At 34.6% G+C, this 14,221-nt stretch overlaps 1 protein-coding gene across 1 annotated transcript in view; it reads left to right on the top strand.

Moving 5' to 3' along the window:
• LOC150103770 (dolichyldiphosphatase 1-like) overlaps window positions 1-14,221 on the top strand; it is an 85,280-nt gene that overhangs the window by 54,908 nt on the left and 16,151 nt on the right. The window contains exon 4 of the mRNA XM_090396539.1: window positions 9,430-9,526. Coding sequence (XP_090252665.1) covers window positions 9,430-9,526 — 97 coding nt within the window. The remainder of the gene's footprint in view (window positions 1-9,429; window positions 9,527-14,221) is intronic.

A 14,221-nucleotide genomic window follows, 5' to 3' on the forward strand; every position in this document is an offset into this window, starting at 1 on the left:
ATGTAAAATTGAGCCGTAAGACAATGTCACTCACTTACTCACCACTGTTATTCATCATTATGGATCACATTATGAAGGAAAATGAACATGAAACCTGATCACAAAATTTCAAAGATTAATTTCAGCTCTTTTACTTTATGCAGGTATTATACTCTTAAAAAAATATGGGCTATAGGATTTCTTAACTATATTGAATAAGTGCTATAACAAATTTGGCATGGAAATCATCAGTTAAAGGGCAGACGATGCAAATACAAACACTGACGATATCTATTGCATTCTGAATGGAGAATCCTGAAATAAGTAAAACATTTCAGCTATTTAAATTTAAAAACCAAAACATAAGTGGAAGACATGCTAAATGATTATGAAAGTCATTATGTAAAATTTCATTATATTGAAAATGGCTATGAAACATAGCCAAAAATTCTACAAATAAACGATTTTAAGTAAGTGACTTCCATTGTAAAATCTCTCATAATAAGTAACTTAACGTGTTTATTTTTCTAGGAGAATTGCATTTAAAGAAATGTCAATTTTGTCTGTAATAATTTTGTATTTTCTAATAACTTAATCATAGGCCTTTGTTAAAATAATATGCCGCATGACGTCATTATCTAACGCTGTTGATCCATGTCCATATATGACATTTTCAAAAGACTCGCGAAGAATGACATCATGTTCAGATGTCAACACGTGACCATATATGGAAGTTTCGAGAGATGTGCATGCGTACAATGGACTTCCATTGTACGCATGTAATCCAAATCATTGAGATGGATTTTGTTTTAGGTTTATCAATCTTCTCTTACCTGGGTCTTCTGCCATGAGAAGTATTGTGCCAATTGTCAGGACATCTCGCTGAGAAAGAGCTGTACATTTTTTTTTAATGTTGAGCCCATACACAAAAGGTTGGTTGATCAAGCTATACACATTAGTACTGTATATGGATAGTGGGGAAAGGAGGAACTTGTTTACATTTGATTTAAAAGACTTTATATTGTATTCCTTAGGAAACACGACAGTACTGTTCCACAATACAACAGTTGCAGAATGAAGGAAGATGAAAAGAAACTTGTTCTGTGTATTTCAAGGTGCACTGTAAAGGGATGTTGAGCAGCAGCTGCACATGTTCCAACAAGCTTAGTACTAAGTGGGGGAATTATCGATACTGTTTCAGGTGAATATTTCCCATGGAAATATTTGTAGAATACAGTAATGCAGAAACCAAACGTCTGTGTGAAAGTGGGGGAAATGAGTTGGTAAGAGATGGGTCATTAACGAGTAATTGCTCTTCTCTGAATTGAGTCAAGCATTTTGAGGGAGCTTTTAAGGGCCTCACTCCATATTTGAAAGCAGTATCAATAGCTGGAGGAATTTGTGATTTGTATAAAGTTAACAGCTGTACAGGGGTGAAGTAATGCCTTAAGCAAAAGAGAAATCCTAGTTTAGAAGCTGAGGATGCAATGATTATGTATTTATGTCAGAAGAGGCTTTGATTGTCAGTGTAATTTCAAGAAAAGAAATCTCATTGTCTGGAAATTCAGATGTTGTCAAAAATAATACTGGGACAAATGGTTCTTTTTTATGAGAAGACAGAACTGGTTTTATTAGCATTGAAATTGACGAGGTTATCTGAACCTCATTGGAGGATGGCTTGGAGATCAGAATTGTGTGAGGTGGTAGGTTGAGGTGAGTTGTGTAGAGTAAGGTTTATCAAATGAAAGGGAAGAGTATAATATGCTGTCATCTTCAAAACTGTGTATTGGGTTGGAGGTCAACTGAAATAGGTCATTGATATATAGCAGAAAGAGAGCTGGTGAGAGAACAGAACCTTGTGGAACCCCGGCATTAGTTGAATGGTGAGAGAATAAGGAACCATCCACTGCCACACTTAGTGTATGTTCAGATAGAAAGCTAGCAATCCAACTACAGAAGTCCTGGGACAGACCAAACGATGGTGGTTTGCTTAGTAAGCCTTTGTGCCAGACCTTGTCAAAAGCTTTGGAGATATCAAGTGCAACCACTTGAATATAGGCCAATTTCCAGGCTGTGAAATAGATACCAGTGGAGTAAGAAATACATACAGGCAACATAGAATAGGAGTCAGTTCTGGTGCCTGAACTTTCAGGACAATTGGAGGAATGCTATCAGGACCAGGAGATTTTTTTTGTGTCTAATTTGGACAGTAATTTTCCGATCTCTTTCTGGCAAAAGGACGTAGGTGGCATTGCATGTTGGGCATCTGGAATGGTTGGGGAGCATTTACCATTGTCAGTTATGCATAGGGCCTTCTCCCTTATTTTTCGTATAGTTTATGCCAACTTTGCCGCCCTGCGCAAATGCACGTCTTGCACCGTCGGCAGGGCTGGCTCTACCGACGGTGCAAGACGTGCATAACGTGCAAGACTGGTTATGCTTGCATTGGAAGCAAAGGGTGAAGCCAGGAGATTGTTTTTTTCTGTGGGTGATGATGCAATAGAGCCTTATGGGTATGATTGGAGTGGGAATAGTGTTGGGCAGAAGTTACGACCAGTTGCTTTGGTGAGAGACTAAAAGGCTCGTCTGTAGTTTCCTGCTTTTTGCTCTTTCGAACTCTTTTTGAAGCATTGATTTTTTATTTATTATTTTTTTTTTTGGGGCTTGAGTATAAACTCTAAAGGAGGATTGAATTCTTGATTTGAGCCGTTTATGGTATGTTTGGTTTTTCATTTGTGCGGCTTTGGTGCATCTTTTAGCGAACCAGGGTTTAGTTTGGAATGGCAGTTCAGAGTAGCACGGAGAATGTATGTTTCCATGCCAGTGAGGATTACTTTGATAAGTTCGGTACATATGTTTGGGTTGAAATGCTGGAGGCAATAGTCCAGCCATGGGAATGAGGCAGTCCCGCTTGACACTGTTATAATGCCAAACTACTGTTGTATGGGAGTGGCTGTGTAAGTGTTTTTGCATGGCAGAGGAGATGAGCACTAGATTGTGAGCAGAATTACCTAGCGGGAGCCAACTACATTTAGTGTATTTGAAAGGGTCATTGGTGAGGAAGAGATCTAGGGTGTTTGTGGAGTGGTTCGGATTATCTGGTATTATGGTTGGCATCTGAACAAGTTGTGTAAGGTCATTAGTGATGGAAAATGTTTCACCATCTCTACCTGCAGGATCTGTACAACTGGAGGAGGAAAGCTAGTTGGTGTCGTGGACATTAAAATCTCCTAGGAGGATAATTTCACTGTTGGGAAAGTGGGACTGGAGAAAATCAATTTTTAAGGAGAGGAAATTAAAGAGGTCAGAGTGGTTGGTTGCATTAGGGGAGCGATAGAGGCAGCAAATGAATTTGATTGAGTGGGGGAGGAATAATTTCAACCAAAGAAGGTCAGTTGGGCAATTCTTGGTTGGGTGCTTTTTGGCAAGGTTTGTCAGAGCAGGTATGTGCAGATGCCACCATTGGGTCAAAAAGGAGTTAGAGTGTGCAGTTTGGAACGTGCAAGCACATTGCTGCCATGTTAAGGCTCCTAGAGCGCATAGAATAATCGACAACTCAGACAAAGAAGAAATTTGACGGGAGATCAAGAGTGATCCAGCAGAAAGAATGAAAAGAAAGGGGTACTTTCATGTGGACAAAAGATTCATGTAAAAGGCAGCACTGGACAGGAATTGTAAGTACTTATATATGATGTTTCCAAGCAAGAGTATACATCAAGTGTATCTGTGTATAGGTATAATAAGATTGTGTAAGTTAATATCGAAATAAGCTCACTCAAGTAAATATAGTAAATGTCTAAATCTCAGCTGTGTGTAAGTAATTATTGTAAGAGTAAGAAGAGTACTGTACTAGATAATGTAAATTAATAGTGAATTAAGTTTACTCAAGGTATGCATTACTTTCAGTTTGTGTATGTATGACTAGCAGGATATTCTAGACTGTGATTTAATTTCAAGGGAGGAAACATAGAACTAAGTCTGAATCACACACACACAATTGCATATGTGTTTGTGTATACACACACACATGTAATTGCTTTACAATTCTTTATTAATTTCAATTCTTTCTGTGAATCAGACTGTGTAAATAATTCTTTTGATTTAATTAAATGGTTTGTGAACAACACGTTGGACTGATTCTGTCAATGCACTATTCCGAAAATTTTGAACCTGCAATTAAGTTTAAGTGATCAATAATCAAGCCACAACTAATTAAAGGTAAAGATTAGCATAAGTGGGGAAGAATAAACAACAATATCTGCTTTGTCTTTAGTTGGAAAAATCTTGTAATCTCGCACTCAATACATGGTCTAACTGGCACAGTCAGAAGACAAATAAATTTGTTATACTATTGAGTGTGAGAACACACGATATAGCAGAAAGAAATAAATGGTGGCAGTCGACCATTTACAATATTTCACGAAGTTTAAGTAAAGAACAAAAAAAGATTAAGCAGGGTTGTAAGAAGCGAAAATTCAAATGTTTAAACACCATAATTATTTAGTATTATATATTCCACAATTATGCTCAATTTTTAGTTAAGATAGTAAATTAAATGTGGAATAAGCAGAATAAGCCAAGCTAGTATGTTTGGGAGTTGATGAATAAATTTATATTGAATAAGAGAGAAGTTTAAAAAAAAAACTTTCTACCAGAGAGAAGTTTGTCATAACACTAAATTAGCTGCATACATGACAGTGTTCAGGCCAATTTTTAACATACAAATCTGAGAGTTGGGTTAGAAATAGCAGTTGATCAAAGACTAGACTATAGATATGATAGTTCTGAGAAAATGAGCAGTTAGAAGTGTCTTAGAAGACTGAAATATAAGATTTGACAGTATTGGAGTTCTAACAGATAACACATTCTTTATGTGACACCCACTTATAAAAGGTTGTAAACCCTATAGTATATTAGTACCATGTGGGATAAGCAATTTTTTTTCCTATTTTTTATTAATTTTTTAAAGTAATTTTTTTGTATTTCTATTGATTTTTTACATAGTCTGGAAACTCTGCTCCAGAAGCTAAATGCAAGTTTTTTTCCCCCGATCTGATTCAGGCCTCCAATAAACAGGGGTTTTGATCTCCCAATGATATATGAAATTAATCTGCCTCCTAAAGACAATCACAAACATCCATGCCCACAGTGGGATTTGACCTTCAGCCTGCTGGCTGATTGGACAGTGGATATGGTAAACACTTGGCCAGTCAAAACCAGCAAATTTGGAGGAATATTGTTGATAAGAAATTAGTAATAATGTAAACTTATATAGTACCATCATAATATCCTCTACACTAATTTGAAGTTGCATATCAGGTATTTAGTTATGTTAATTATTTAATTTTCAAATTTCCATACTAACTTAAGGTTATCAAATGATAATTTAGTGAATAACTAACTCTTAGAAGTATTGGTCAAGTGGTAATAAACTATTTAATAACCAACTAGTTTTGCCGGCTATTGCTGTCGGTATCTTCAGGGTACAAATAAGGTAGGCAAAGTAAATTACAAGCTAGATGTTAACTGACAATTCTAATTCAATAACGAAATAGTACTGAGCATGAAACAATACACGTGTCGTGGATACATGATTTACTTGTTGAGAAACATTTTGTAGTTGGTGCTGAAGTTCATTTCACGTGTGTTTAGTGATCTGATTAAGGTCTTCCATATATCAGGTAGGATTAAACCTTGAAATGAAAGAGGTAAAGCCTCTCAGCTCTAAGTATGGTGTGATTCCCTTTGAGTGAAGTGTCGGGTTTGAATCCTATCTAAGTATAATAAATGAATAAATAAATTCATTTATTTATTATTCAACTAATAAATGAATCCTAGCATTTTGAATTAAGGTGAATTAACCCATATGATATGGAAGTAGCAGGATTTCCCCCTCCTAAACTCAAGTTTTTCATCTTACAAGACAAACTGGTCAGAATGCACAATTGTTGGATATAATAGAGAACTTGGGATTGACTGCCCTATTTTAACTTTGTAGAAACATTAGATGTCTAAGAAGCTGAGTTACTTGACTGTGATAGGCACTTTAAGTACAGCATATTAAGAGAAAATGACAGTGAAACAACTGTTTTTTTAGGGAGTTTTAAACCCCCATTAAAACAACAATTTGAAATGAAGTGCATATCATGCCATTCTTTTCAGGTGTATGAAAAAATTCAGACTTTCCATTTAAAATGCAGAATTACACACAAAAGAATACCTATATTTGAAATGCAGATATGTTTAGCATCAAACTGCTGTTAGTTGCTTAACTCAAGATGATCCACCTACTCAATTTTATGTGCATGCATGCTCTTCCCATGTGGTCAGTTGTCATGATTAACACTTCAGTAGAAGACTGTTTTATGGCAGTTTGCGAACGTTGATTCAGTGAATTGTGTTTGTATTGAGAATTTACTTGGATACATCAGGTAATTTTACCACAGAACAGTGGTATAATCGATTCAAAGGAAGTGGCAATGTTGAAATGTTTTTAAAGTGTGAAGAAGGTTACTACCCGTGCAAGTTTTGGAGTTGGGCATTCCATGGTTTACAACAAGATGCTTCAAAAAGAAAGAAAATAGATCATTTATTATGTGATTACAACTACCAGACAAGACTGTTTGTTAAGATGTGTAAGACAATCTTAACAAACCAAAATGGTTAGGTAGGAAAGAAACATCTATTTCCTCCATTTTGTAGTTCCAACCTTACATTCGTAGCGTTTTTTTTTTTTTTTCCCATGTTATGTAGAGGATAGTGTGCACATTAGAAATGGCTTCACCACATGAATTAAGGTTTTCTGTACCTACAATTACTACAAAAAATTTGGAGGAGTACACATTGCAAGAACTGTGTGATAGCTTTGATGTATGGACTTCTTTGTCTTGAATTGAAAAACTGTGCTCTCCAAACTGCCAGTAATACTATTTGTTACTGCTGTATCTTAAATTTTAATAAATATTTCTATTAAAATAACAGCATTTTTTGTGAAACCACTAACTGGGCATTATATGCCAGTGTGAACATGTAGTAAAATAATCAAAAGAGCCAGAGGCTTCATTTTGATAATGTTAAATAGATAGACATAGGGGATATCTATTTAACATTAACGATAGTTCTTTAAGGATATTAAAGAGCTATCCTTATTTCATAGTCAAGAAAAATAGAAACTTTTAAAGTTTCAAAAATTGACCAGTAATAAACTACAAAATGGATGCCTGGGCAGTTGCTCATACTTACACTACTTTTAAGTAGCGTATGCTAAGGCAACTCTGATTCAAGGATTGCATTCTCATAAGCTATCTTGTCTATATTTGAAACTTATAAAGTTTCAAAATTTCACTTACATAAAATACAACTCTGACATTAGATTGCTTTGGTATTAAATGTAGGTTCTTGCCCTTCTAAAAGTTTCTGCCTGGTCTCTGATGAGAACCAACCAGTTGGAAACAGATCCAGGCCAGTGAAACCGTTATCAAAAGTACTAATAAAAAGACAGCTGTATGGATGCCTGAGAAGCTCATGTTTTTTATGTAGTGCATGGTAAAGCAAATCCAATGCTGAGGATTGTATTCTCATAAGTGTTCTGGCCAATTTTTGAACCTTTCAGTGTTTCTATTTTGCTTTCTTATGAAACAAGGATGGATCTTTAATATCAGTGTATTAAAATATTAGTACCATTTTTTTTTTAAAAAATGTCCACATTATGCGATAGCTATTTGATACATATGATTGTAATTACCCTATATTATCGCATATAATGCGAAAAATTTATGGTAAAAATTACTACTTAAAGTTAGGGGTTCGCATTATATGCGGATCCTAAAAAAATATAACATCTTATTAGACTTGCACACACACAATATATACCACCTAATGCCTATGCAACCAAATCTACTTGACCCACTCGCATTCGGCGACCGAGCATGCATTGTATCTACGCATGCGCTCTCCGTCGCCAAATGATAGAGCACAGTGAGATAGATATAGCACAGTTAGGTATATCGGTTTAACCACAGTTCATTTTAAATATTATTCGTTAAACAAACCTAGCCTGCAAATGAGGCAACAGAAACATAAACGTTCATCTTTTGAAGCAGGATTTAAATTGTGTGTCGTGCAGTTTGCAGAAGAACATAATAACTGTGTTGCTATGAGAGAAGTTGGTGTAGCAGAGAGTAATATTAGACTTTGGCGTAAGCAAAAAGACAGTCTTGAAAAAATCCCCAAAACAAAATGTGCCCGTCGTGGAGATGTAGCATCCTTTCCAGAACTCGAAGAAGAGCTAAATTAATGGATTTCGACGCAACGACAAGATGGCATTATAGTAACAAGAAATGCAATTCATTTTCGAGCTCTACAACTCAAGAATGGTAAATTCAAGGACACACCAGGTATTTCATCTTTTCTTACTTCGCCTGGGTGGTGCAACAGATTTATGGAACGCAAAGCATTAACATTACGACACCGAACAAAAATTGTGCAGAAGTTACCAAAGCAGCTTGAAGAAAAATTGCATTCCTTCCATAAATTTATCATAAAATTACGGAAGTGTCACGGATATGAACTTTCCCAAATTGGCAATATGGATGAGACGTCCATGTACTTTGATATGCCTGGGAATCTAACAGTAAACTCAGTTGGTGAAAAGGGTGACTTCTTAAAAACAACGGGACATGAAAAAACGCATTTTACCATTGTTCTAGCATGCATGGCAGATGGAACCAAATTAAAGCCAACAGTGATATTTAAAAGGAAGAAAATTCCGAAGCATATGAAATTTCCACCAGGTGTAATTGTTCGCGCCAATCAGAAAGGTTGGATGGATGAAGAAGATGTACAATTGTGGCTGGATCAAGTATGGAACAGACGTCCAGGTAGCTTGTTAAGTCAACAAAGCATGCTAGTCTGGGATATGTTCCGGGTGCATTTAACGGAGGCAAGCAAAGAGAAAGCACGTGAGCTACGTATAGACCTAGCAGTCATGCTAGGTCTATACTCATTTCTCAAATGTTGAATAAGTAATTCAATGGATGGATCCGAAGATCATGTCATATACGAAAGCGAGGATGATGCACAACAAATTGGAGAGCATGAAGATGACGACGACAACTGCTACACTGATGACGCAATCCCTACAGATGAATTTATAAATGAAATGTTTGACGACTCAAAAGATGAAGAATTTAAAGGATTTTGACATTTTGTTTTAAAATAAATATTTCTTTCGTTAATTCATCTTGTATTGTATTATTTATAATGTTATGGAACAAGATTAACAGATCGCATTATACGGGGACATGGCATTTTAGGGCTAGTTTTCAAACAAAATTTCTAGTTCGCATTATACGCGATAATATATGGTATATATTTAGAAAAATCACTCTCTAGTTTGATTAACAAATTCTGAAAAAAAACATTTAAAAATGTTTTATCTGTATTTTTCAGGAAGAGAAGTTTTATATTCAGAATATGGAATGCCATCAAACCATGCGCAGTTTATGTGGTTTTTTGCCACATATTTGTCCTTCTTTGTTTTAATTAGGTAAGTTGAATTGTTTCAAAAACATCACATAATTCTTGAGCTTTTCTTTTATTATTGGCAGTAAATCTTTGTTTTATAGATACTTCCCGAAGTCGTTAATTTTTTTTTTTTTAATTTATTTTTTTAGTACTGTGAGTGAGCTAAGGATTTTTATTAATTATATATATTTTGTATTGTTATTTTTTATACTCCAGAAACCCTGATCTAGAGACAAATGTGGAATTTTTTCAAGCCACTTTAGGCACCTAGTAAGCAGGGCATGTGCTTAGCAACGAAATTCATCTAAAATCTCAATAAATATAGGATGTTAAATTAGGTCAATATCAATCATGAGAAGGAAGGAAGAGGTACTGATTGATAGCATTCAATACCAAACATTAAGTTAAACTTCTTCATTGGCAGGAAATTTCAAAATGGAGAAGTGAAACTGATTTGTGCCTGTTGGTCTCACAGAGGGCACTCATGCGCTAAGGAAGAAGTGGAGGAATTTTTTTGAGTCAGAACTGACATTAAGTGGAAAAGCTGATTATTTTTGGATGTCCAATGAATCCTTTGCATATAGAAATTTTTGGAGAAATATGAAGAAAAAGGCAAAGCTAATAATAATGGTGTCTACTTGATTTCTGCTTAGGACAGACTGGTCATCACTAACACCATGTTTCAACATAAAGGTGTGAACAATTTTGCATGGAGAGAAGACACACAAAAAAGTCTTATTTGCTATATTGCTATTCATAGTGAATTCTTCATGCTGGTTCAGGAATTTATAGGTGAGTCGTAAATAAACTGAACTGAAAAAAAATTTTATCTAAGATAAAAACAGAATTCAAAACCGAACCAAGCCTTGGAGTCTCTGGCAAACTCTGAAGAAAATATTGATTCATCTATGGTTGCATGTCATGAAGTTGTTTACAAAAATAGGAAAATCAGAACTTCATGGTGGATGCAAGAAATTAGAAGCAGTCCTGGAAAGGAAGAATGCATCTTTGAAAGTTCCTAGCAAAGAAGTCAGTAGATGCTGTAAGAGAATACAGAGAAAAATGTTAAGAGCTGTGTGTTAAGGTAGGTAAGCAGAGGTCATTGGAAGATTGATAACAATATGGAAGATAAATGTCAAGAAAATATTATGGGTTATTGAAAAAAACTTAGAAATGGAAGGAGTATAGTAAAAGGAATTAGATGATAAAAATACTCAAGATGCCTCACGTTATTATTCTAAGATATTGCCAGATGAAGCAACAGTGATAGAAAAATATTCAGTGAATGCATATCAGTACTTGAATAGTAAAAAAAATTATCCAATGCCTAAAATGTGGAAGGACAGCTAGAGATTACCTCCACATTTGCATAATTCAGAAGGTCTGGTTAGAGGTTAAATTCCACATGATTGGAGTAAAGCTACCATAGTTCTCATTTGTAAAAAGAGCAACAAAACTGAATTTGAGAATTACTGAGATGGGGAAAAATTTCTCAGTAGAGAAATTGCTTTGTAATTAAGCATTACTAAGTATTTGGTAAGATTTATGCATGCTTGCTTGAGAAGAGGCTAAGAAAAATTGTGGAAGAGAAACTTCGAGAACAGTAAGCTGAGTTCAGGCCAAATAGAGGTTGTTAGGATCAGATTTTCACTTTACAACAAATAATTAAGAAATAGTGGGAATATAATAGCGATATTTACTTAAGTTTTGTAGACTTGGAAAAATGCATACACAAAGGAATCATGAGAAAACTTTTTGAAAACATTATATAGCATAAATGGAACATTATACAGAGTAATACATAGTCTAAGGAAGATGATGTAAAATCATGTGTAAGACAAGGGTGCACACCTTCTCCACTTTTATTTATCTATATATGGATCATATTAAAGAAAGTGGCATTAAACATATTAGAATTTGAGATATCAAACTTTGTTCTTTGCTTTTTTGCAGATGCTGTTATACTCTTAAATAAATCCAGCGCAATTCTGCTGGATTCCTTAAGTAAATTGAAGAACTATCGTAACAAATTTGGTATGAAATCAACAGTAACAAGACAATGAAAATAGGCAAGAACATTGAAAATGTCAGCTGTATCCTGAGTGGGGATTTTAGAATAATAAAATGTGTCAGCTATTTAGGCACAATTTTTAGCAAAGGTGGCAAATATGAAAATAGACATTAGGATTAGCAAATCTGGGATGTGGGGAGTTGGTGAGAAATAAGTTAAAACACAGAGGAAGGGATTGGAAGGGAACCTGTTCTTTACAAAAGTTGTTGCATTGAAACTAATTTTAACTTATGGGATATGAGAGCTGGGGTAGAAATAAAGTATTTGATAAAAGACCGGAGAACACTGGAATGAGAGCTCTGAGAAAAATTAGAAGAGGGAAGGAACAGATATGTCCTCAATGGAAGAATCATATTAAAAATGAAGATATTAAGAAGGAACGTGGCATTGTTAGCATAAAGGAATGTACAAGCAGAGATAATCTCAGACGGTTTGGTCACTACAGAAGGTTAGCCAAATGGGTCAAATGGGTGTTTTTTTATTAATACCTGAATGCAGAAAAAAAGAACCTGAGGAAGAAGACCCAGGTCTAGGACTGGTGCAGTAAGAGTGTTGTAGAAGACTGAAATATGACATCTGACAGTATTAGACTCTTGATAGATAGTAGACTAATTTGGATGAAAATTGTTGGTAGGAAGGTAATATAAATTTTTCATGTAGTATTGTCATAGCATTCTGTACACTCCTTGAGGATGCATATCAGGAATTTTGATAATGATATGCAGTGGTTTTTCATTTTGTTTCCATATGTATTATATATATATAATGTGTGTTTTTAAATTGAGAAAAATATATTTTGAGGAATTTATAAACATGGTGATAATAAATTTAGTATACTTTTTATGCATAAAATTAGTGACATCTTTAATACATAAATGAATATAAATAAGTTTATATTCATATTTAAAGGGTTAATGACTGGTAACTCCAAAAATTTCTGAGCAAGTGAATAATTTCACCTTTGGCTCCATGGTTATCATGATGTATACTCGTGATGTATATATAAAATAATTTACTACTAGCAGAAAAATGTGATTAAAGCATCCTTTCCTTCATGATTACACAGTTGATCAGCATTCATTATAATAAAATTATGGAGACAGCTATTGTGTTAGAGTAATAACTTGAGTTCAATATAAACCAAAATAATTACCCGATATTGGATGTTTACTCCAGATGATGACCTTGATATAAAGGATATCATCTGGAGTACAAACACACACAAAGAAACAGGCCACGTCACAATGCTGAAGTAACATTGATTTGGTCAGATGTTGACACTGCTCTGGCCTACTTGTGGTGGGGAAAAAAAAAAATCCTCCTACATCAAAGCTAGAATTGTTTTATCTGTTTGGCTAAAAATTACTAAGAAATAAATTAAAACAGTATTGGTTGTAGTCAATGTATGAAATATGAGCTGAAATTGTTGCTTAGAATCCTAAGGTGAGAATTTGCTGGAGAACCATGAAACAGAAATTATATGGGCTGAATATGTGCCATCCATATTCTTAGGATTTTTAGACCACCATTGTTTAGTTTAAAATGGTTGATCAAAATTTCAGAGGTGTTCTTAAATTTGTGCTTGTACCAAGTTTTGTAAGGAACAGGTTCCTTTCCAATCAATTTGATGTAGTGTTAAGAGCATGGTCAGAAGGCCCGATTTAACAAAGTTGTTAAATTTGATCTGTATTTTTTTTTTTTTTTTTTTTTTTTTTTTTTTTTTTTTCTTGAATAGGAATTACATATCCTATTTTGCATGTCCTATTATGTAGGGTAAGTTGCAGATGCACGCACTGGATTCAGTATACCCACAGTGAGCTAATGGTTGGGGTGGGGGAAATCCTTGGTGGAGTTGAATTTTTTTTTCAATTTAGTAGGGTACTTAAAGATAGCACTAAGGTTGTAACTGTGTAGCTTTCTATTTGTCTGATATTTCTTTAATGTATGAAATGGCTTTGGTTCTCCTGAAATCTGTATTTCCATTTTTCGATATAGTTTTATGATGAATTTTATTGATTATATTTTTGCTATAGCCATTGTTTATAAACATATTGCTAATAATTTGGAATTCATGCTTAGGATCCTGCTCATTAGAGCAAATTGTTATTGCTGTTTTTGAGGATGTTAATGACTCTGAGTTGGAGTTAACATGTATGTATTGTGTGGTATGTGAAAGACATTGAAGGATAAGACTACCTGAAGGAAGACGTCTCGAAATGAAAGAGCATTTCGGTTTTCAACTTCACTGGTAAAGTGCATGCATTCATGTTGTTTGTATAGGTTGCTGTGGAAGGTGTTCAAAGTTTGGCAGCTATGTGGCCAGATAACATGTTATCTGGTATTTCTTTCGCTGTCTACACACATGCCAGCCGATATATACATATATGGGCTTGCTGTACAACAATAGCAGTTTGCTCTAATAAGCAAGGCATTAATCATGAATCACATGTTATTAGCAATATGTTTATAAACAATGGCTATAGCAAAAACACTATCAATAAAATTCTTTGCAAAACTATACCTAAAAATGCAAATAATGCAGATTTCAGAAGAACTATAACCATTGCATATGTTAAAAGGATATCAGATGAAATAGAATATTACACAGTTACAACATTAGAGCTATCTTTAAATACCCTACTAAAT

Source organism: Typopeltis vanoorti, chromosome 8 (genome assembly GCF_054136105.1).
Source record: "Typopeltis vanoorti isolate ZY-2024b chromosome 8, IOZ_Tvanoo_1.0, whole genome shotgun sequence".
Lineage (NCBI taxonomy): Eukaryota > Metazoa > Arthropoda > Arachnida > Uropygi > Thelyphonidae > Typopeltis > Typopeltis vanoorti.